The sequence below is a fragment of the Melitaea cinxia genome, chromosome 10 (assembly GCF_905220565.1).
Source record: "Melitaea cinxia chromosome 10, ilMelCinx1.1, whole genome shotgun sequence".
In the NCBI taxonomy this organism is placed as follows: Eukaryota; Metazoa; Arthropoda; class Insecta; order Lepidoptera; family Nymphalidae; genus Melitaea; species Melitaea cinxia.
In genome coordinates, this window is record NC_059403.1 from 10541007 (window position 1) to 10567776 (window position 26770).

Sequence of the window (26770 nt, forward strand, 5' to 3'; positions counted from 1 at the left end):
TAATCTTAAAAATTAATTTTGCCAAAGAAGTTTTACTTCTGACATGTGGACTTTGTACGCACGTACTTTTTTATATATAACTAGGTCGGCAAAGAAGCGTCGGCATATATATATATATATATATATATATATATATATATATGTACATCTCCATGCCGTCTAATTCTTTTGTCATGTCCTTTTCATGCTAGAGGTTGTCTGGAAGAAATCGCTCTTTTAGCAATAAGACCGCATTTTGTAGATGTCTATAATTATTTTCTTTCTTTCGGTGTAAATTTTTTTCTCTAGAATCGTACGATAAAGAGTGTTTGTACTTGTATTGTATTGTAATATTTTGTGAGTAAAATAATTACAGTTTGATTATTTATCTCGACCAATACCGATTACTTGTAAATTATATTATAAATATAGAGTAAAGAGATCAATAACGTATTTATCAGTTTCAATAAAGTCTACCTATGTTATCAGCGTTATGCTCTAAACATCATAACGCTGGTACAATCTTGAGTGATCTAGTTACTATTCGTTATCAAGTAAGATAAAGTAGTGTAGATGTAGACGTGTCCCTGAGTTTATATAATGTTTACTTATTTTAAGGGTTATCGAAGTTAAGATTTACAACAGTATATGTATTAAATTACATGTAATAATTAATATCTATATGTGAGATATATACAGGAAAACGAATTAACTAGGGTTTTTTATAAGGAATAATAGAATCCAAAAACCTAAAAAAATTCGCATATTAACAGACTGTACATTTAATTACTGTACATTAACGAAATATTGAAGAGTTATAAAAATTTATAGTCCACGAGAATTAGCTACGAAAATGCAGAATTATTTTTACCTATTAGCTAGGTATTAGGTAAATTATTATTTGAAAGTGTATGACAGTTATTATCTGTTTCCACTGCTGTTAATGTAATAAAAACACGAAGCGCAGTACTCTGGGGCTCAAGTGAATCAGCATGTTAAAATACAACAAAGGTTATTGTATATATATATATGTATATTTTTGTATAGAATCATTGCGAAACAGGGTCAATCGTTAATGGGTATGTCGCAATGGTGGCCGTGAGTCGCAAGAGAATGGACAAGGAATTAATTACAATAAAAGACAATTATTTAATTGAAGCAACAAAACATTTATCATTTGAAATAAATCTTATATATCAAAATAACGGTATATGTACTAAATTTGTAAATGTATTGTTCTTTTATGTATGAAGCATTGATGTTTACATATGTGGTATGGTATGCTAGTAGAGGTCTGCGAGCCGCAAGAGCATACCGCTCGGTGTCCTACACCGCATCGTGCTTGCTCACCAGCAGTCCTCTGGTGGGGGAACTGGGGGCCGAAATCCTCGCTTCGGTCTTGTGGCCGACGATGGAGACGCGCCTAAGGGAAGAACTGCCTCTTCCGCAAGTGGTCGTGCGATGGAGCAGAGCGGCTTGCGACGACCTCTTCCGGAGTGGTCGGCAAGCTTGGAGGATGCAGAGGTGAGCCGGTAGCTGGTGCCTACGAACATAGATGAATCAAAAGAATATACGGTGCGGTGTCATTCCACTTGGCACAGATTTTGACCGGACTCGGTTGCTTCGGCCATTATCTGTGCCGAGTGTTGGGGTGGGAACCAACGTCAGCGTTTCATCACTGTGACGACGGCATCAATGACACGGTGGAGCACATGCGTGTGGTCTGTCCAGCGTGGAGCGAGTAATGCCCTGTCTCGTCAGTTCAATAATGCTGCGCAAGGAAGTGACAGAACGGGAGCGAGAAGATCCAAGCTCGCTCCCGATTTATTGGAGAAGACGCGGTTGGCGACGCAGGGAATCTGCCGCCGTAACGCGATTGCACGGTCCTGAAAAGGGAGGTGACCTCAGTGTTCAAGGAAGTGCAATAGCGTATCCGTAATTCCGCCTGGGCGTGTCGAAGGAACATCCCAGGGGTTTTAGTCGGTGCGAGTCTGACATAACTCACGGCTTCCCTGGGTCGTGTTGTATCCATAACGGATTTCCCCTGGGTCAACAAAAAAAAGGTATGGTACGGTACGAGGGTACTGCAATAGGAGTAGTAATATTTCTAACTAATTACAACTTCCAATTATGTCTTGTGTTCAAAACATACTAATTGATTAAAACATTATGAAGGTCGATTTAAGCATTTGTTTAAAAGTGTTACATACGCATTACATACATTACTTATATTAGCGGTGACTCAATACTGGAGTTGTCAACCGCTTATTTTTTTAGGATACATCTCAATTACTTTAACATTGAATGATTGTAACATGGGTATTTTTACTAACCAAACAAAGAAGTAATACAACATTTTACTTAGTTTTATTAATTTGTACTTAGCAGCTCAATAATTTAACCCTTTGAGATGGATGTGCTAGAGATTCGTTGAACTTCTTATTCTTATACTAACCATCTCGTCTCTAAGCATAATTTTAATTCCGTTTCAAATACAAATCATAATTATATAACAAAAAACAAAATTACTTCATGAAACAGTAGTCATAGTTTTAAAATAATGTAATAGGTAAATACTTTACGAGCAAGAAATAATTAATGTAACATCAATATAAGGTTATTATTTCATAGAAATGGAGATGCGGCTACAATGAAGGCTTAAGGAAGCCAAAAGTATTTAAATATTTCAGCTGCAATATGATTAAAACATGTAATGACAGAAACATTGTTTTACAACAAAAACAGAGTGATGTAAAGTGAGGAATTAATAAAAAAAAGGTACTGGTTTAATTATGTACATGTTTTTATACGTTACCTACTTACTACACTAGTTTTTATAATATTTTAAAGTTTACGATGCCGAATCAAGGGCAGAGTTGGCATTCTAAACGTTATTAATGGGCGTAATATCAATTGTGTTCTTTAACTACTTAGCAATCGTGTTCTCACTGCAGTACTACCGTACAGTATAGTGTATTATATATAAATGTTTATTTATATTTTTTCACATTAACAATACATCAATTTCAATTTAAATAATTTTTACTTAAACCTTCGTGTATAAAATGGTAAGATATTTGTCAAACATTACTAAAATTATTAAAATATTTTAATTTCCAGTCAAGCACACACTTCACAAAAAAAAAAAAAAAACGCCAAGGCTTATTTCAACAATTTTTTTACTTAATATTTTGACAGTTTTTTATTATTTTATACAATCTTTACATGCCTGTAAGACGATTATTATGATTAAATTTATATTGATTGACAGTTTTTTTTTTAAATATCCTCGGAGTTTATTGCCAGTTCTCCTGTGCAGAATTTACATTCCAAATCGGTGGTAGCTTTTTATTTATTTATTTACAGACACACCAACAACATTACAAACATTACATTACAATAAGCTATACTCCTCAATATTAAGATAGTATGCATGCCCATTACAAGTATGTACATCACTCTTAATTGATTAAATTTGATCTTTATACAATCTATGTTTTGAATCAATCATATTACTTTAAAAAAAAGGAACTGACGACTCAGTGTATTTATTGAAGCCTGCTGTGAGGTTTTGTATTTTTATTTTGATAATACTTACTACAATTATGTATGTTTCAAAATATTGCCTAGGTTAGATTTTGCTAAACAAACTTTTACTAAAAATTTAAAGAGCTGCCCGATGGTTCTATAACCAAAATCAAACTTTTTATAGTTTTTGTATCAAAAAGTTAAGTTTACACTGTGTTGTTTTTATTTACATATTTTTGAGGTAAAAGATGGGGGTGTTTTGGTGGATTTCCTTTCAGTGTTTGACTTCAAGTATTCTAAAATAAATGAAACATTATTTTTTTAGCAGTACTTAGTGTTAGTACTATGACGTGTAATATAAATATTCGAAATAACTTTAAATTTATCAAAGTTATTGCTTTGAAATTTTTGTTTGAATTGTACTTTGCTTTTGTGTAGATTATATAATGATTGAAGATGTCCATGAGCTTTATTAGAAATACGATGAAAAGTGACGTGATGTCAGAAATACGCTAACAGCTATTTGATATAAATTAACTCTTAAGTTATCTAAACAAAAGAAATTGTTATAAGTGTTTGTGAGATTACAGTTTTTTTTTTATGCGTTATGTCTGTATTCCACAGTTTGGACTTTTGACCTTTATCAGACTGTGGATGACGTAATTTAATTTTAAAGAAATTTTTATTTTTATTGTCGAGTTACTCCGAGTTACTCGAGTGACTCTGTTGATACGTATATTTCAATTTATAAATACATTTTATCTTTTAAATGTTATATAAGCAATTCTTTTATTTCACACACAAATAATTGCATCAAGTTTATTTATTTTAGCGTGGGTGCGTGCGTGCGTGCGTGCGTGCGTGCGTGCGTGCGTGCGTGCGTGCTTGCGTGCGTGCGTGAGTGCGTGCGTGCGTGCGTGTGTGTCTCTGTGTGTGTGTGTGTATAAATATTATATGTATATATGTAGATATGGCTTTTTGCATTTATTATGTAGGGAACGAAAATGCATCATATTTGTATACATAATGTTTTATTTACAAATTACACAGATAGTTACGCTGCTGCACTTACATTTTCAATGTATATTTTCCTCTTTATAAGGTTAAGGTGGTCTGGAAGAGGTCGCTACTACGCAATAAGAGTGGCTTTGTACATTACTACCTATATCTATGTGTAAATAACTGTTTTATGTAAATCTTTCCAGAGTGGTGTGCAATAAAATATATTCTATTTATCTACCTATAAATAATATTACTTACTTTTTTGTTTTATTCAACACGTGTCATCATTTAAATGAATTAGAAATTATCAATCATCAAAGTAAATTGTATAACATCATCCAACTGTTATGCAAATTTTCCTTTCAAATATTTGTTGATTGATTGCTTGATTGGTTTAATGGCTCTCAGTTGTGCCAGTGGAGTGCAAATGTTTGTTAAGTATATGTAATATTGTACTATGAATTGCAGCTACCTACATTCAATTGCTTCTATTTGTGAATGATTTGATAAATGAAACAACAACTAAGACTGGCTTATTAATAAATGATCATTATATTACTAGATTTGTTTAGTATTCAAAGAAGTCGCGCAAAATTGACCTTTAACGTTACGAGAACCGATATAAGATACGCAGCTTAAAAAGAGGCTGATTATTAGTTAGTAATGTTGTTATGTGGTCATTACATTTAATGATTACTTTATAGGTAACTAACGTTTTATCTTACAAGTCATTGCCTTTTCCAGCTTGGCATGTTTGAATTTCGTTACTGAACAAGTAAAAAAAAATCGAATTATTTTAATCTCTCAAGAGATTTTTTTTAAGTTCAAACCTGGACTTTATTTAAATATATTAAAAGTTGGCTCAATTAATGTAAAGTATTGAGTTTTCAAATATCTGTATGGCCCATACATATATATGCCATGTGTGGAGATCGAACCTGCAAACGCAAGCGCATCAACCATATGCTAGTGCTGTGACCGCGTCGGTCACGCCTTGTCCAAAATTTTTAATGCTATGTGTATCAAGGGTTATCTAGTTAAGACTAAAATAATACTTTGTTTAAAATGATACTTTTTACAAGGTTTGTCCTTGGTTTAAGTATTAATTACATTTAAAATCTTACTAATACTTTTATTAATTACTTATTTTTACTAATTACTTGTACTGTGTGGCTACGGCACTAAAGAATTTAGCCACCCTCTCTCTTCCCGTGGGTGTCGTAAGAGGCGACTAAGGGATAACAAGGTTCCACAACCACCTTGGAACTTAAGAAGCCGACCGATGGCGGGATAACCATCCAACTGCTGGCTTTGAAATACACAGGCCGAAGACGGGCAGCAGCGTCTTCGGTGCGACAAAGCCCGTACTGCGGTCACCAACCCGCCTGCCCAGCGTGGTTACTATGGGCAAAACACATGAGTTCACGTTATTTTTGGCGTAAACTTGTGGAGGCCTATGTCCAGCAGTGGACTGTATAGGCTGTAATGATGATGATGATGATGATTGAGTTTTCAGTGATGATGATTCTATTGTTCTGTATATACATTCCTAATATTTGCTTCTTCTGTTAAGTCATGACGGAGTTGTATTAAATTTGTTTCAATAAAAAATAATAATAATAATAATAACAATAGTGTTCAAAATTTAATTACCAGTATTTTACTGTACTAAGATGAATCCGACGACGACCGTATACTTGGTTTTAACAGTGTACACGTTTTTACCTATTATTGGCTTGATTTTTTTTTAAACAATGACGTTGTTGTTTATTACATTTATGTCCTTAGTATTTTGCTGAATTTCAAAATACGGCAGGAAATTTTGCCTATTCTTTAGTTTTTGCCACATCGTTTGCAAGATCAAATTTCGTAAAATCGTTTCCTCTATTTTCTATATCGCGAAATTAATAACTATGCTAAATTTCAAGTTTATCAAGTTATTCGTCAATTTAAAAGGAATTAAACTAGTGATAATAATATCAATTTGAAATTGCGGTAGTACTTAAATCATACTTGTTACTAAAATTTTAAAATACTATAATTATTTATTATGTGACAAAACTAGGTGTACAAATAATAGAATAGCGTTAGAAACTGAAAGGGCTAGTCGTCTAATTAGTAGGTAGGTTAGTTGCGACATGGGGACTTATTTAATTTTAAGAATTAAGAATTATTAAATTAAAGTAAATTTTACTCGCATGTGATCAATGCAAATAAATAAATGAAATACATGTACGGGGGAATTAATTCGGCGTAGCTGCATCGTCACGCTTCAGGCAAAAACGTAAATTATAACATTACAAGATCGTAAAATAAACGCAATCATTCTATTTATGAAATGATTGGTAATTTAAGTGTTTTACTATTTTATTTGGGTTATTTTGAGCGTATAAATAGTTTTGATTTAATTGTTTGTTTTAAGTTTATTCTTTTATATAATAGCTTATATTTTTACAACTTATATTATTTTATATTATGCAATAATAATATTTACTATTGTAATAACTATTTAAATACAATTTTGGGTAATTTATTTATCTACCAAGGCTTGCTTTTTTAAAAGTAACAAAACAGCACAAAAAAAGAGTGTGCTTTAGACCACACGTCTTAAATAAGACTTTCGAAATGTAAACCTCTCTCTTTCTATCTTCACTAACTGATATATCTCTTTCAACTTCCATTCGCTTAGCCTAATCACAGTTTTCGTAACGCTCTCATCACGCACTCACAAGCTTACTCCCCAAGTCAAGCATGCGTAAAAAAGTTTTACTTTAAAAATAATGGAAAATTTATGTGTAAGATGTTGACCAACGTAGATCAAAATATTCCGAGACATGAGTATTTTGATAAAAATCATCAATAAACTTGTATGTCTGTAGATAAAATTTGAAATAATGAGATTTATCAATTTCTATTTGTAGTAACAGTAATAGTAATACCGTAACGGATTACAGTTTAAATATTTATTGAATTTTTTAATACTTTTTTAAATTTCGTAAAAAATTGTACTTCTCTTTGGTAAAAAAACTATTGGAACTGTGATTAAAAATTTTGAACGAGGAATGATTAAATGAATAAAAAAATCTCAGTTATATCGATTGAAAATTTTCTAATTGTCAAAAAAAAAAAAAAAAACATAATATGACAAACAAACAAATAAACATACTTTATGTTTAGTATTAATATTTGTAATAGGTATACATACGACTTTTTTATTTTTCATGTGTTATTATAAAATATTCAAGAAAAGCTAAGAAAAATGTCAAAAACACTTAACAATAAACAGTCAAGGACTAAGGTAAATAAAATAATAATTAAAAAAAAAATCCGCCTGCGTGAAGAACAACTAATAGAAAATCAACTGAAAAAGGTGGAACAAGATAAAAATTCAATATACACACAAAGTCAGCGAAATAAATAGAATCAATATCAAACATTTGCATGTGCATGTCTCCGACTGCATGTTATGTACGACGTTGCGTAAAGTTTCGAAGGACTACCGAATTAATATATTTTAAATGTACAGCACAAAATGTTTGATATTGTTTCTATTTATTTCGCTGACTTTGTGTGCATATTGAATTTTTATCTTGTTCCACCTTTTTCAGTTGATTTTCTATTAGTTGTTCTTCACGCAGGCGGTTTTTTTTTTAATTATTATTTTATTTATGTCTTTTTAGTCAGATAAATTACGTAATCGGTTCAATTCATTAAAACAGTTTACATCATGTGGTTAATTAAGTAATTTTTTAGGTCAAGACAACTGATAGCAAGCCCGGAGAAAGATCTCACTTTGCTCAAAGCAACGTAAGCCTGACCTTTAGCAAATAGGTGACTGCTTAAGTCAACGACTATTATTTTTAACATAATGAAATTATTATTAAAATTATTTGTTTGTATTTGGTATTATGTATTTGTTATTGATTTTATTAATTTAATTGTAAATTGGTGTGACATTTATTAATTTTTATTTGTAATTTTAATTTTATGTTTGTTTTTAACCGTTGTATTTTATTAGAAAGGCTACACCCCGAAGTTGATCGTCGCCTAGGAGGCGAGTTTGGCATGGCATAGGCGTGGGAAAGAGCAAAGTCCACATTTTTTAAACTTTAATATTGTATTTCTTTATTAGTATTACGGTAATAATAATCATGATATACCTTTTTAAAATCCTTGTATTGTGCCCTTCAATTTGATACCCAAATTGTAGTATTCGAGAAAAAATTTTTTTTTCATTAACTACAATGGCTTCGCGCAGCCGCCATTTTTGGTTTTTTTTAATGTCACCCATCTAAGAACACTTGGGCAGTTAAGGCGAACCTAACGATACCTCAAATATGTAAATCCGTTCAGTGGTTCTGGAAATATGAGGTAGTAAAGAATATTACATACAAACATACACACATACATACATACAAGATACGCGCGAAAAACATAACCCTTCCTTGACAGTCGGGTAAAAAAAAAGAACGTGATCTTAAGTTTGGAGACAAACAGTAAATGCGTTCGATTTAAATGACTCAAATGTCTAGACAAAAAAAAATTTGAAACTTAAAATTTTCCATAAAATTGTAAATTTTATTTTAGAGTTTTAAATCCAGATATTGGGAGATAAGATATATTGTATTATTAGAATAAAAGATAAATATAGTTATATCTTTAACTTGACAATACGACGAGAAAGTAAAAGTTTGTTGAGTGTTAAATCATAAGTATTATTAGAAATAAGTAAATAACATTTTAAAATTGTAATAATGTATAATTGTAGTAATGTATAATTAGCTTTACGAAAATAATTTCTTAAAAAAAATATTGTCAATTGCATTGCCAATATTGATCAATTAAATAGTCATACAAGTATGCAAATATTTATTAAGCATAATAAAAAAAAACAGGTTATGAAACTGGTTTTTGTAGACAAAATATTCTGATGGAACTTATTAATTAAACGAGATGTTTGTCAAGTTGTCTAAGATAATATCTCTAAGTTTTTCACAGAAAATAATTGCTAATAACACGATTATGTTAATTATTACCAGAAATCTGGTCAAATCTTCAATAGACTCAATTATATCCATTATCAGCATATTTATTTTATTATTATTTATTACATATTATACCAGTATATAGAACATTACTGTATGATAACTAAAATAATAGTTAAAATATCTTTTATAAAGATGTGAGATAGTACTATATGTATATATATATGTGTGTGTATATGTATGTATATTTAATTATTTTCATATTATATTACTTGTAAACTCTATGCCAATTCTTTACCAACACTTCCCGCCTCTCTTTTTCTATGCCCTGTGCTATATATACCCAAAGGCTGTCTGGAAGAAATCGCTATTAGCGATAAGACCGCCTGTACATCTTTCTTTGTATGTATCGCTTTTTTGTAATGGCTTTTTTGTGGTGTACAATAAAGAGTATTTATAATTATTATTACAATGACACATAAGATATACAATTTATTTTTATTTCAATTTTTTTTTAAATAACCTGTTTTTTTGGTGCAAATTTACTTATTATTTTTACTTATTTACTTCAATGCTAAATGCTGTTCATTTCAAAGAAAAGCGATTGGGTTCTTGAGCTCTATGACTTTTTTGAATAAATTTGTTTATAAATTAACTTAATTTCCGAGAATAAACTACTATTTGTATATTTCCATTAATATGTATAAAATTCAAATAAAATTTGAAATAAAATTATTGAATACCGCATATATAAAGTTATATACAAAGAAGTATTACTTTTAATTGTAATTACTAAAGTTAAGCTAAGAGTTTTATTTATGCTGGCTTAAGGGAAGAAAGAACGTGATATCTTCTTGATATCTTCCCCTCATTATTTTCTTTGTATAATTTAGGTATAAATTAGTATATATATATGTGTTATACTATATGTTAAAACAATTAAACAGCTATCTTATGCTAGATTTAGGTTTCTCGTATTGGATTTACTAGTATAAATTATACAATATCCGCAACTGTGCCAGATTGCCGTATCAATTTCACGGTTTCGCTCAAACTGTAGCTATCGCTTCTCATACTGAGTACGATGGACTCGATTCAAGGCCGACAACATATATGAAGTCGGTTTTAGCGTGGGTAATCGGCCTAAGAGCTATGTATGACAATATTCGCCATGTGCCCTAACGAAACGCGCGTACACAAGCTTCGTTAGGTTGACATTACGATAAAGATCGCGAACACAATATGATAGAGAACTTTGTCACTGTGTGGTTGTGATGTGAATATATTAAATATTTTAAAATTATATATAAATATTTTAAAATTTTTAAATTTACAATGTAAATTGTTTCATGTGATTGAAAATTCTGTTCATTATTTGAGGTAAACAATGTTTAGTGATAAACTGATATGACTTCACTAAAGTTATTATATTAAATAGAATTTAAATAATTTTATGCGTGAATAGTTTTTGACGATTGCAATTTCAAAAACATTATTGTAAATATTTTTTTTTTGTTAAAAAGTATTCTTATGTGAGAAATATTAATGAAAAATCCATTATTATAAAATGAAACGTGTAAAATACAATTCTAATGTAAAATTATTTACGCATTTTTATTCATCGCCAATTTATTTTTAAATATTATTTGTAATAGTTACAGCCAGTCCCTTAGGTTGCAGTTATATAAATAGCATTATGTTTTTATTCCACATAAAACACTTTTACAATAAACTGCAATCTAAAATGTACCTTAAAACGCGAAAAAACTAATTTTTTACTTTTTTACAGCAGTGATAAAAGTGAAAAAAAAAGATTGTAAAAAGCCTTATTTTCTTGGGTACTAAAAAGATTCTGTAAAAATAAGAATATGAACGAGTTCCAAGGAAACCAAGTACAGGCTCATAATTTGCTTGGTCAGAAAACACAGATACCGAAAAGAAAAGATAATTCTCTAACAAGGACTCTAAGATCATGTGAGTAAGGATATATCCTTTGTGTTCAACAATTGGATTCAATAATTTAACTCACTAATGATAGTTTTCTAACATAGCTTGTATAAAATATATGTAAAAATTCTACCTAAAGTAGCCAGAATCAGATATATAGATGGTGGAAACCGGCCGGTTTCTAACGCAAGATAGTATGAAATTAGGTCAGTTTTTAGAGAAAAGATTACTTGTATTAAAGCCCCGGTTGTGGGTTAAATTTAGTTTAATTTAGTAGCGGTATTTTATGTAGATATAGTAGTAAGTAGATGTGGGAAATTGAAATGTTGTAGGCACAAATTTATTCTACCAAGTTTTAAATTAATTTATGTTTATTTTTATCTAGCTCCGTTTGAGAGAAAAAACTGCAAGGACACTAAATGGTCGTCCACCAATACGATACTGGAGTGTAGTGGATTAAATTTGAAGCCTTCTTCATAGGAGCAGACTCACTTGCTATGAGATACGTACTATCTGTTAGAGTAGTAAAATAGAGTTATTATAAAGAATATTGTGTGAGATGACGTCATTAAAGAACCGGGTATATTTTGTCTTAGACAAAAAAAGTCTACGTTATGTAGAGATTACAATATACTTTAAAAGAGATAAAATGCTTATACATTGCAGATGGAAATTTAGATAGTGGTTATATTTACCTCCGCTGTGAGAGACGTAGTCGTGTCGTGAACTGCAAATGTGCAGCGAACCACGGGTTTCAACTGATGCGTCTCAATTAAAGCGGGGTCGCTCACCTTTCACACGGGAATTCAATGCAAAGTATAAACCTTACAGTAAGGTGACGTCAATAAAGCTGAGACATTGTTCACATATATTTCCGTACAGCTAAAACTATAATGATATGCAGCGTTTGAATAATTTCGCAATTGTTGAGCGTTGTTTTAATAATTATTTATTATAAAGTAGACTAACATCCCTACACTTTAAGTAATTATGCACATAGTGTGTTTAACTTGCTTTATCTGCAATGATTTGATAAAATTATTATTATAAAAATTAAATTCTCTGAGGTCTTTGATATTTACATATTCTGAATGTAATATTTAACAATGCACTAAAAGTATACTACTCAGCTATAAAAGTATCTGTTTAAGGATCGCTTGCTTAAATATATAATTATAATATTATTTCGAATCTTTTCGTATCATGTAAAAGATTCGTGGGTGAAGCCCAAGTTGGTTTTTTTTTTATATTCTATAATAGTTTTACATTTTTATGACACCAAGATGGACTGTGGGTGGAAACTAGTTTGTGTTAATTTGTTACATCTAATTTAAAATTTAAGCCAGACAAGAGTAAACCGGGGATGACACTTAACTTCGATTTTAATAATTTATGAATGTTTACATTATTAACAAGTCTTCCAGACAAATCTATTTCAGATATTTCTGATAAAATTTCATATTTTTACCACGTCAACCAGAAAAACCGCAAATCAAACCACACCTGGCTTTAAATTTTTCTTTGATAGGCGTTTTTAATTATTAATTAATATTTTTGAATTTTAACATGAGGTTTCCGATGTAGGCTTTCATCCCGCTAAATTAATAATAAATATTTTAGGTTATTTGGTTGGTATAAGTATACCATCATTTATGTGATTCTCGCTTCTGATATCTAGTAATATTTGAGTTTCGAATAGACATGCTACAGATTGACCCAGCCACAACAAATATGATTAAAATAGCATTATTTCGGAATAAAATTCATTCGATATTTAGGAAGAGAATTGTTTCAACAACAGTGATGTACGTTACAAGTACTACCATTTACCAATAGTGATGAGCGTTACAAGTACTACCAATAGTGAAAAAAATAATAAACAAAATTAGTCCCGTTTAAATTTTCTCGGAAGTCACATTTTTTGAAGGAAGAAAAAATCATCAATACTTATAAGTAAAAAAGGTCAATAACCTTAGAAATATTCTTCTTCTTCTCATGGTGCCTCTTCTCTACGAAGGTTGGCTATCATTATGGCTATCTTAATCTTCGAAGCTGCAGCACGGAAGAGAGAGCGAGTACTTAGCTTAAACCATTCACGGAGGTTCATCAGCCAGGATGTTTTCCTTCTGCCAGGTCGGAATCACAAGCTGAAGAATCCGATATCTGTGTCCTCTCATTATGTGACCAAAATACTGCAGCTCCCTCTCCTTCACAGTCTTCATTTATTTCCATCTTTTTATTCATTCGACGCAGAACCTCAACATGTGTTATTTTCATAGTCCAGCATATTCGGAGCATACGTCTGTATATCCACATTTCAAAAGCTTAGAAATATTAAAATCAAAATATTTAATAAAATTGTGAGATTTTTTGTATTCAACGTAATTGAGTTTGAGTTAAAAGACCTTAACCTTAGTATAAATTAGAGCAATAAATTCTAATAACGTCAATCTTTTTAGTATTAGTGTACACGAATACAATTATAAATATATTACTGTCGTAAAGTGGATAAATGTAATTACATAAACTAGAATATAATACAGTGGTCATTATTGAAAACACATTCGCAAATAATAATAATGATATAAATATTTTTTTTACTCTTTTCCTTGTAATTTTTTATTTAATGTTGTCAAAGAATAACTGGCGCAATACATATTGCTTTGTAAGTTGTGATATAAGTATAACGTTTAAGTGCTAGTAATGATATGCATATCGGCTATCGGCCATGATAACTGGAGCAGTGGACCTTACGTGGTTTTAATGATAAAAATGTGAGTCAAATGACCTGATGATAGCTAAATTTGCAAACTGGAAAATGATAATAAAATAACGGTATTTTAAAAAGTACATATTTTAATGTTTTTGAGATATCAGCTTTTATAAATTTTACACACGTTGCTAATAATAATAATAATTATATTAATATAATTTATAAATTAAGATCGTACTCACTTATTTTGAATAAGGTTTAAAAAACGCATTTCATATTCGTCTCAGTATATCGTAATACACATTCAAACGATAACATTAAATGTTAACAAAAAACTTTTGTTTATAATGCTGGAAAACTAAGTAAAACACCATTTACATAACGTATATTAGAGACAGTTTTACTTAAACAAGAATTATTGCGATAAATATTTTAAAACAATATTTCGGCGATGTTACAGTCCCCTGTATAATTTAGTCAACCAGTTCAAAAATGTGTTAAATAGAGGCAAATCTCCTAAAAATTACGAGCATAGCTCATTCGATCCTAAATGATGTCTAGAAAAATAAGTCGGAAGGATTTTATAGCACGAAAGAATTTCGAAATTTGTTAACAAATTAAGTTAAAAAAAAAAGAATTTTGTATTTTGTTTTTAACTCTGAAACTATTAACATTTAAGGAATTAATCAAAAAAATCCCCTAAAGAACAAAATAATTCCAATGAAAATGATCTCCCTTTATTATTTATAACTTTAATTTAACGCTGAAAATATGTCCGCAAAATTAGTTTGAGTTTTTTAGCTTTATCTCTGTCTTAACACGTTTTTGAACTTGTGAACTAGAATATTCAATTAATGAATGAATTAATGAAGTCGTCACTACCATTACAGTTCAAAACGTAAATTAGACGCTTTTTTTAAATTAAATTCTATTATTTTACTTATTTTCTTAATTTTTAAATCATAACAAAAAACTTTGACATTAATAGTTACAGTACAAATTCAATTAATTTATTTTTCATTTACCTTTTATTATAAATTGCGCGGTAAAAATTAAAACCACAACCCACTAGCACAGCCAATGAAATAAAATATTCCGTCAACTGTGGTAAAATGTGTTACTTTAACGCAAAGTAACTATAGTTTTTTTTATGTATATACTTTTTTTTTAATTTTTTATCTCCTTTAGAGTTAAAAATTTGATCTTAATTTCACGAACAATTTGTAATTCATTCAAATTTGAACTAATAAGTTCATTTCACCTTTAGAAAATGTAGTGTGATGATTTATATCAGCAATATATAATATCAAATGAATCATTATCTTACTGGTCTGCTGGAAATAAATATGTCTAGTGTTTGATATGGAAAAAATGTTATACAAAGTGGCAAATAACAAAATAAAATAAAAATAAAAAACTATTATTTAACATAATACATCAAAAGTACCTACTCAATGACAAACTTTTTTGTGGTTATCTCAATAAATAAACATTTTTCCTTATGAATGATGTATGTGTTGTATTCTTTGCTTCGATGAGTATTCTGTTCTTAATATATCTCGGCCTTTTAACATTATATTTTTTATAAGTAAGCTTAGTCCGACGTGGTGTGTCTGAGGTATAAAATTTGGGTACACATTTTTAATGCGAAACGAAATTAGCAACATAGCTTTGAGACACAAATAAAAAATGACAGAATAATTTATATCTCGAACATAAACATGGTAAAATAAGGACTTAGTACTAATAAACTACAACTTTTGGATTCATAGCTTGCGAATAAATGTACGTAATTTACGAAGTGAAATTTTAGTTCAAAATAGACAATTATCTGTTAGGTACCGTAAGTTATACGCCTAATAATTTTATCAGCAACCGGTCAAACGGGTCCTTACTTAGGTGCCTATTTTATTATACCAACTTGTATATTGTAACTATCTGTCTACGTATGAAAATAAATGGTCGCTTTATTTCATCACGGAGATTTACTGCTGTTCCTTTTTTTTAGATATACTGGTTTCCTTATAATTTGTTTGCTCAAAGTCAAGCTCTAGATGTATTTTGGAATCCAATATATACGGTATAATAAAAAAAAGTTGTTGAAATTGCTAGCCCGAGTTTGTATTTCATAGTGAATTGGCTTTCGCATAAAACGTTGTTACTGAAAAAGATAAAATATAGTTGTAATTACTAAAATTATGGACGAAAAAAGAACGTCGTACAAAATACTGGTAGAAGTAAAAATCCACAATTGTGGTCTTAGTGTGGTTTAACGACGACGCGTTGAGTATGAATGCGTAGATGTAGATAGGTATACTAATAATATTTACACAAAAAAGATTCGTTTAATTATTTTAAATCAATATCAGAGAACGACCAATCAGAGAGAACGAAAATTAGAACTATTATTTATTTACGTAAACTATTTTAGATATATATTATACAATACAACGTATTTAAACATGAATCTATTGATCTACATATCTAAAGGTTGTGAAATATCGCAGTTAACATAAAAGGCTTATCGACATTGAAGATTGTCTTATCAATATCGTGCTGAGAAAAGAAATAATAAATATAAATATAAAAGTACTAAATTCTACTTATTTCTCAACTACTTGAACGACTGCAAATTATATTAACGTTATAAAACAAAAAGTCTTATGATGTGTCGTTTGAATTTATTTGATACTTAATCTATAAAGAAGAAATAGAAAAATCGGTCGGTTTTGACATATTTTACGTATAGAATGAGCAACTGTTCATTACAAAATGCAAAAACAAGTACAGTAAACAAATTTAACTTGATAATGAATAAAGTTTGTAATTTTAATAAATAAAAAAATGTTTTATTCATCGAAACAAATGCAATGATCAGTTAGGATTGTCATAGTTGTTGTGTTTGTTTCTATTTATTTTCTTATATATAAAATGAAATTTTGTATGTGTATCGGATAGGTCTGAAAATCAGCCAACATCTATTTTTAATACCCCTAAAATACAAGCCCTTCCCCCTTTTTTATAAGGGTTTTCCCCCTTTTAAGGGGCTTAATGATATATATGGCAAAACAACGTTTACTGGGTCAGCTAGTTTTATTATAACATTTAATTTTAGGTTGCGTGATACCACAACGTTATATTCTGGGAGTGATGGGACTCCTTGGAGTTTGCAATGCTTATACTATGAGAGTTTGTCTCAATTTAGCTATAACGCAGATGGTCAACCGCACTAAAAGTGAAGAACATTTTGACCCAAACGCCTGTCCAGATGACGTGCTAATCGGAAATAAAACTGTTGTGCAAAACCCAGTATGTGTATTTCCTTGTTTCTTAGACTAATGTTAAACTACTAAATATTCTGAAGAAAAAACTTAAAAACTAACGCTATTTTTATTTGTATAATTAAAATTGATAATTTTATGCAGCTAGATAATATTAAAAAAGGAAAAAATTTATATAAAACATAAATAATATAATATAATTTACAATACAATAAACTAAAAAATACAATAAACTTTTCCAGCTCCGATAGCTCCGAAGCTCCGATGCTTGTATACCAGTGTAATTTAATAAAAATTAAACATCCAGCAGTTATGCAAGTCGCTTTTATTACTTTGCAGTATGCGATCTTTGATTGGGATGAAAAAACACAAGGACTAATTCTTAGCGGTTTCTACTATGGATACGCCATCACTCAAGTACCCGGTGGCTATTTGGCAGAAAAATTTGGAGGTAAATGGACTTTGGGAGTTGGTCTACTAAGCACCGCTCTCTTCACGTTCCTCACACCAATCGTCATTAGAGCTGGCGGTTCGACTTGGCTTTTTATTCTACGAGTTCTGCAAGGAATGGGAGAGGTAAAACTATCTTAGATTTGAATTTAAGGAACCAAAGCGGCAGATTTTTAAAGACATATGCAAGAAAAAAACACAAGAAAATTATTGTGTGTCATGCTCATCCATATTTTATTAATTATTTGTTACAATATTAATTATTTTTGTATTAATCTTTACAGGGTCCAACAATGCCTGCACTTATGATTATGTTAGCGAGATGGGTACCACCGCATGAAAGATCTTTTCAAGGAGCTCTTGTATTTGGTGGGGCTCAAATAGGAAACATTTTCGGTTCTTTCATGTCTGGAGTACTATTATCAGGCGGCAGAGACTGGGCATATGTATTTTATTTCTTCGGCGGTTTCGGCATTTTTTGGTTTACATTGTGGGTAAGTATCAATGTCTGTGGTTGTGTGTAATTATTATCAAAGTTTAACCATGTCATCTTTGAAATGAAATAAAATAAATCATTATGTAGAAATTTATTATGTAAATAATTATTTGAATAAATATCATTACATAGTATAAAACAAAGTCGCTTTCCGCTGTCTGTAGGTATGCTTAGATCTTTAAAACTACGAAACACATTTTGATGTGGTTTTCTCTAGTAAATAGAGTGATTCCAGATGAAGGTTTATATGTATAATACATGCAAAATATAGTAGAGAAACACTGATAGTTATTGCAACCGTGCAAAGCCGGGGCGGGTGGCTAGTAATAATATAAAGTGGAAAGTATTCTTAACAGTTTTTATGAATTCATTTCAGAGTTTTCTATGCTACAGTACGCCAAATTCTCATCCTTATATATCGAAAAAAGAACTTAGTTACTTAAATAAAAGTGTTACAACTGCCGAGAATAGTACTAAGAAAGACCCTGTACCGTGGAAAGCATTGTTGCGATCTGCTTCTGTGTGGGCGCTTGTGTGGGCTGCTGTAAGTAACAAAACATTTCCTCATACAAGATAACACCTATGCTTTAAGCGCTAGGCAGTTAAAAAATACATGTTTAAATTCATAGTATGCAAAATAGTTTTTAGAATATTGTGTAAAATTCTTAAACATTATCACATCCTTGCATTGTTAAACGAAACGTACAGTTCAAATGAAATTAACGCAAGCTTTACTGTAGTAATAATTTCGAAAATTATTTTTAAAATTCGAGCAATTTTATTGCCGTAGTTTTGTATTAAAATATTAATACACAGTTAAATTTAATTATAAAATGAATGACTATATCGTGTATCTAATGTCTACGTTATGCAAATTTTAGAATTCTCAATTCCATTACACTGTAATAGGTTATATTTATCACAAAGCAACCTAACTTCCAGTAAATTCCATCACATTCAAATAGTGGAAAATGCAAAACTGTTTGCCTATTTCAAGCACAACCCACTTTGAATTCTATTTAAAGCTAATTAAGTATAATTTGGCTTGTAAAATAAATATCGTACATTTGAATGGTGGTTAAGATTTAGTACTCGTGTATTTTGCGCAGGAATGGCCTCTGTTTAACAATTTACTTGAAGGTTTGTTTTAGCCACTGCAGTGCCTTTGCAATGAAAGTAAGCTTGGAGCTCGTTGAGCTGAGTATAAATGTTTGTTAAAAATGTAACAATGTGTGCTAATAATCAACAAATATTTAGATTATTTTCGCGATATTTACAACGTGTTATGTTGTATATAACTGATCACAGCGCTGGTTTATCGTTTTTAAATGACATTACGTGTTGATAAGACAAACTTTATTATACATTATACGTAAAGTTATAGGGCCTCATTACGTATTCTACGATCGTTTTAAACATGCCTATACATTGAACAAGCAAAGGTACAAAGGTTTATTTTGTTGATAGTTCACCAGTTATTACGAAGGTTACGTAATGATTTATATGGCTCGCTTGCGTTGAGACCTTGGTTCATATAATGATATGCCCGTTAGTTACACGCTGTTCTAATAACTAAACGTGTTAAGGAAATATTATGATGTTAATTAATATATTATTTTTATTATCGATAGTTTAAAAGTTGCTCATTATTATCCTTTGATAACTCAATTTCGGAAAACTGCTAAGCTATAAGAGTAAATTTCTTATGTCATGACAAAAAAAATGTTTATAATCTTTAATCAAGTTGATAGTTTGTTTTATCAAATTTGGTAGGGTTGGCAACGCGCTTGCGATGCTTCTAGCAATGCAGACGTCTATAAGCCACGAAACCGAATCAGCTGAGTGGTACGCTCGTTTGCCACCCCAGTCAGATATAATAATTTAAAAAAGAAAAAAAATTTGAAATTTAGTTACTGAAGGTTAACGGTGGAGATAAAAAATATTTACGAATAAATTTCCTCCGAATGAATTTAATTTCAGAATACACGTAAATGTTCATAACACTATGTTATTTGAATATTTCCATTATGTTTTCGTTTTCTTTGTAATTGTACTAGGAAGGTTGTAAAAGGACATATCATTAAATATACTAAAAAGTCTTTGTCATAACTTCCTATTGAAAAAAAATGAACCTACAATATTAAAGGAATTGTCATTCTTTCCTTTGGCTCAGTGAAACGTAGATAAAAGAAGAAAACGACATCATTTACATAATACACGCTTTCTTCGACTCAGTAATAAATTTATCGGATTGTAAGGGCATTCACCTTTTTATTCGTCAGTATTTATAACGAGGTGAACTTTACTTACTGAAATGTAATTAAATATTATTTTTGATTGTTGACAAAATATTTTATAAATTATATGAAACGGTATAAGTATGGTAAGAAGTTGAAAAACGGTGTAAGTCCGACCGAAGACCGATCACACTTTAAATTGAAGTTTTTTGCTGCAAAAAAAAAAACTCTTGCTCAGAAACTATTTAATGTACGATGAATTTTTTGCTCATATTTAGCCTGTAAAATCCAAATGTTGGGCATGGGCCGACTTCAATTATAAAGTCGAGTAATACAACGTAAGTAGACAAAAAAATAGTTAAGTACGACGTGAATACGTTTTATCAAAGATTACTCAAAAATTTGTCCTCAGATCTCGATCAAATTTAAATGGGACTACAAAAAAAAGTTAGCTTTCAATTCAAACAAGAATCATCTCAGTATACCCAGTGAAAAGTTATAATACAACGTACGGTATAACATAACGTAAATAAATGGGACCACATGAAATACACCACCTTTCGATTAAAAAAACATACATCAAATTATATTAAAAAATCGTATACACATATAGAAAAATGGAATTAAACCCCCCTCCTTTTTGGAAGTTGGGTAAAAATTGATTTTGTTTTTACTTTGTTATGAATCAATCATAATAATTTGAAATACAGTCAAGTAAACACTTTAAAATACTTTTCTATTCTAAAACATTGCAAAATTATAAATTAAAAACGAATTTGTCTAACAATATCGATAGTCAAACCCTTTAAATTTCGACAGTCATGTAATTGAACCCATAAATCAAAAGCGCTAAATTTATTTTCAACTGGCCAGCTTGCGCTTTTACTAGTCACTACTACATACACGTATACATGTGTACTAATTTATATACGTACAGAATATTAATAATCGTAATATTGGTTATTTAAGTTTTAATTATATACATGAGTTTTAACTATAGAGAGTGTGAGGCATAGAGTGAGAGATAGCATAGTACACTCAATGACGTTTGTAGGTTTTCTTCCTGTGTTGAGGATCGAGAAACACATGCAGACCATATCAAATATCTGTATGGCCCATACATATATATGTCATGTGTGCAGATCGAACCTGCAAACGCAAGCGCATCAACCATATGCTGGTGCTGTGACCGCATCGGTTACGCCTTGTCCAAAATTTTTAATGCTACGTGTATCAAGGATTATCTAGTTAAGACTAAAATTATACTTTGAAAATACTAGTAAAAGGCTTGTCTTTGGTTTAATTTTTTTTTGATTTAGCAGATTATAAAAATTTTAGGCGTGACGGGATAAGCAATCTCTACACCTTAGCTTAATAAATTTTACGCTCACATCCACAGATTTATGTCAAACCACTCAAACAACTACTTAATAATACACACAAAGTATAAGTTTGCGGTGGAGTCAAATACTTTTTTTTTAATTTCACCATCTTATCTTATTCTATATAATATATACAAATGAATGTTTGTATGTCCTTTATAGAATCGCAAACTATGCGTTTGATCATGTCATGATCTTCAGCAAAGTGTTGTGCATGAGCCCACAAAGGTTTCTGAGTTTTAAAAAAAAGCGTAGCAACGCGCGCAGGGTACATCTAGTATTATTTAAAAGTTAATTGATTGAATGATAGCTTAAGGCGTCTATAATTTACAGAAAGTTTTGATATAGATTTAAGTATTAAATTTTAACTAGTGATCACCCAGAGGTCGAAATTCAACCATAATAAAAAAAAATTAATTAAAGAAAACCAAAAAATTATGAAAATAAAAAACCTTTTTAAATTTTTCAATTAGACTACAGGTTTTGACAACCAACAAAAGAGTATATAATATGCGTGTGTGTGTCAAATACATGGTAGTGTGTGTAATGCTTTTTATTGATATAGTATTTTTATGCATAATTTAAAAAAAAATATTAGCATCCTGCGCTCCTTCTCTATATAAACTGTAAGTGTACGAAATTTCATACTCAGGGGGTACAAAGTTTTTGCTTCACGTATTAATATATATTTATTAATTTTCAGGTGGGCCATGACTGGGGCTACTACACAATGGTGACTGATTTACCAAAATACTCTCACGATGTTCTCAAATTCGATATAAAGACGACGGGCACCCTAACCGCGCTACCTTACATTGCTATGTGGCTTTGTTCTTTCCTCTTCGGATTCGTTTGTGATCTGTGTATAAAGAAAGGATGGCACACCATTAAAACTGGAAGAATTATACATACTACTATAGGTACTTACGAGTATATATATACATAATTATGTTAAATTAGAAATACTATTGTTTATTTTGTTTCTGGAAATGCTTCACTTGAGTTATGATTATAAGAAATGTTTGATTGTAAACTCGTTATCCATACTTTTAGTTAATTCATATAAAAAGTTTTATTTTATTTCAGCTGCAACTGGACCAGCTATATGTATTATCTTAGCGTCCTACTCAGGGTGTGACCGAGTCGCTGCAATGGCTTATTTCATTTTATCTATGGCCCTTATGGGAGGATTTTATAGTGGAATGAAGGTAATATTAACAGCTTTTTGGCTAATCCAGTAACGTCCCTCATAAAAAATTGTAATATTCACTCAAATTGAAGTACGTGTCATAAATAATAATTACTAATTTCATACTAATATAAATACGAAATTTATTATGTCCGTATGTTAAATATTTACTTCCAAATTTTTGTATTGATTTTAAAACACGTGATAAGACACATAAAAACTGAGAGGGAAGAATGAGAAATAGTGAATGTTTTTTTTTTTTGGATAAAATGTATCATTTATTACTTTTTTTAATATTTTGTGTATTTTATTGAATAATTATACTTTTTAGGCGTTACTCGTATCGTGACTTTATTCTAACTATACTGATATACTTGTATCAAGTCTGAAGTTGCAAGAAACAATCACTGTCACATTAAATTTGGAAACTTAAATTATAAATATGTATTGAACATTGAATAACAAAAAAGTTCATTTGCGTAGGTGAACGCGTTGGATCTTGCACCGAATTATGCGGGATCGCTGACATCACTTGTTAATACAACATCCACCTTCGCTGGCATTGTGACACCATACCTTGTTGGGCTATTGACACCTGAGGTAATTTGTTTTTGATATATCGTCTCTAAATAGAAATATTGGAAACAGTGAATTTTCGATTAGAGTTTTACTATTTATTAATATTAACAATAAAATAGGAATGTATTTTTAGTAACAAAAATTATATAATTGTAAGTAAATTTTGTTGACAGTCGACATTGGCGCAATGGCGAATCGCTTTCTGGGTGTGCTTCGCGGTGTTAGTGGGCACCAACGTGATATATTGCATCTGGGCGGATGGCGAACAGCAGTGGTGGGATGACGTCCGTAAATTTGGTTATCCACAAGGATGGAAACATGGTGCACTTATACCAGACGAACCAGAACAACCGGAGTCAGTCAGATTATCTAGTAAAAAGACTACAGAAGATGTTTATTAAATTCTATGCTGGGGCGTAGCTACAATACCAATTATATTTAGTCCTTAAACTACACTTGCTAACGTTTCTGTAGCCTGACACATGGAAACTGAATCTAAACTGATTACGAAACTAATTTCACAGAGGTTATTTTGCAACATGCTAGAGCGCTCTTTGAACTTTGATATTTTTATACACTTCCATTTTTGTTGCGGACACTTTTATTGGTGACAATACTTTTGGAGTACCGTAATGAAACAAATATTATAAAGTCCTTAGTGTCAAAATTACAAATGATTGAAACAAGCTTTTTTATACGTTGAGTTACACAATTTATTATAAACAAAAATAAAATTGTAAACACATATATATATTCTTAAAGTATCAAACAGAGTTAGTGTTAAGTAGATGTAGCAGTGATTTTCGGACATGTATGGAGTTTTTTTTTTATTTCTTTCGTTTTTTCAGATTCGGCTTTCATGTGTCAGACTATATATAGAAAATACAGAACCCTTTTAGACTTGTAAAAATGAATTTTGATACATGGGGTACGTATATTCATACAATATTATTTTAATGATTTGTACATACGTTACGTATCATTCTTAGTAGTAATTACAGAGATATTTTGAAATACACGTTGTCTGAAATTCATAGTGTATATTAAAAATAGAATTGTTTGTTAACATAGTGAAGTCACTTAAAATATACACATAGGCATAATTATTTTAGATTTTTAAGGTTATTAGGGGTTGGTATATATGAAAACAATACTTTGATATTGTTTTGTACCACCAGCATTGTTCATTCCGCGGTAAAATAGTAACCTTTGTTATAATATTTTAACATACACCTATAAGCACGTGTTGTACAAAATAAGTACAAATAGAACTTAAGCTTAAATATATATTTGCTAGTCAGCGAACCGTTAGCAATGTTATCTTTTTATAAGGCATATTAAAAATTATGTTTTGGACATTTGTATTTACAGAATAATTGTTGTGTAAAACTTAACTCAAGTAGATTTTGTAATACTCGATATTAAAATTAAACAAAATAAAAAGAGAGAAGCAATTTTATTTACTCCTAGCTGTGGCCGCGACTTCGTCCGCATGGAATTTAACAAAAAAGTTATTGTTTAGTTCGCAGAGTTGTAAAAAAAAAATTCTAAAATAAAAGTAGCCTAATTTACTCCTTACTACATCAGATATCTGCAAGTGAAAGTCCCGTCAAAATCGATCCAGCCGTTTCAGAGATTAGCCGGAATAAACATACAAACAGAGAGACAAACATTTTAAAAAATCTCATTTTGGTACGTCATACGTGTGTCTTAATGTATTTAGTAAAAAGCGGTTATTTTAATATAACAAACAGATACTACAATTTTATTTATTTGATAAGACTAATTGTGCTTATGCGCTTGTACGTACTTAAGTTTTACTTAAGTATGTAGTTGTTTTTAAAGTTACACTCTAAACAAATTCTATAAAATATCTCCAACTTTTATACTTGAATTTCGACAGCCAATATTTTTACTGTTGTTATGTTGCTTATACTTTACTAATAACTATTAGTTTTCTTTCTCCTCTATTTATATTTTCGATTTACAGAGAGTAGTGAGATCCAATGAATTACTCTATTGAATATTTTCTCTACTCTTACTGTATTGAAACAAAATGCGCAATGAGATAATTTTGAGCCTTAGTCGTAATTTTTTTACAACGAAAAAGAGTAACACATAACTGCTAAGTAGTATCAAAGTCTTAATCTGCTCTTGTCTCTACGTTACGGAATTTACATAATAAACAGCGTGAAATTGAGTACACTCAATTTAATATTATTATAATTACTCTAGTTAAACCTCATCACACACAACCGAATATAATAATAATAATATTAGTCAAATAATATAGTAATCGGAGGCAAAGTCCCACTGAGAGAAGTAAAAAAATGCTTTCGCTATTCCTGAGTTAGTTCTAGTGAGTCGCTAGTTGTCGCTAGTTTAAGAGACTGTAGTAGTTTTAGAAAAATTCAAGCATCACACAATTCATATTGGGTAGGTACCTATTGTCAAAATCTAACAAAACCTACGCTTCATATTAGATAATATCGAAAAGCTAAAATTAGCTTTTCGATAAGTAAAAGTAAAAATCATATATACAAAGAAAGTTGGCAAGCGCGAACTTATCTCTAGAAGAGATCTCTACCAGTCTATCCATGGTGGTGAGATTGCTGTTATCGCGGGGCACAGAAGTGCAAGAGTGATTAATAATAATGATTATAAATCTATAAACTTATTCAGAATTAATAATATAAGATACACGTATACACGACTACATACACACTTACATGAACATGTACATACATACATAAAATACATAAATAAATACATACATTGAAAGTATATCCATTATGAGAGACAATGATGTAAGTAAATATATATACCAAACAAAATCCAATAAGCAAGCAATTTCAACGCCTGTAGATAAATAATTTTTTTCCGATTTGTGACCAATCATCACCATAATATCTCAAAAAGATAACCCATAATATGGACGTCCGTTTTGAGCCCAAACCAGGTTTCCTCTCATAACTCCTTGGTATCAGCATCCAACTTCCCAC

The 26770-nt window shown here is 30.4% G+C and overlaps 1 protein-coding gene and 1 long non-coding RNA gene across 2 annotated transcripts; one reads left to right on the forward strand and one right to left on the reverse strand.

The window, feature by feature from the left end:
- Positions 1 to 1127: 1127 nt before the first annotated feature.
- Positions 1128 to 12340, reverse strand: LOC123657296. Its single transcript, XR_006743679.1, has 2 exons — positions 12137 to 12340; positions 1128 to 1522 (listed from the first exon to the last, which is right to left on the reverse strand). It is a non-coding gene; the product is annotated as an uncharacterized LOC123657296 (long non-coding RNA).
- On the forward strand, positions 10592 to 25215 carry LOC123657295 (putative inorganic phosphate cotransporter). Its single transcript, XM_045592871.1, has 10 exons — positions 10592 to 10874; positions 11284 to 11468; positions 17270 to 17463; positions 17775 to 18011; positions 18170 to 18379; positions 18758 to 18925; positions 22704 to 22920; positions 23087 to 23208; positions 23673 to 23789; positions 23942 to 25215. Exons 2-10 carry the CDS (start codon positions 11363 to 11365, stop codon positions 24167 to 24169), a joined length of 1599 nt encoding a protein of 532 aa, XP_045448827.1. The 5' UTR covers positions 10592 to 10874; positions 11284 to 11362; the 3' UTR covers positions 24170 to 25215.
- Positions 25216 to 26770: the final 1555 nt, after the last annotated feature.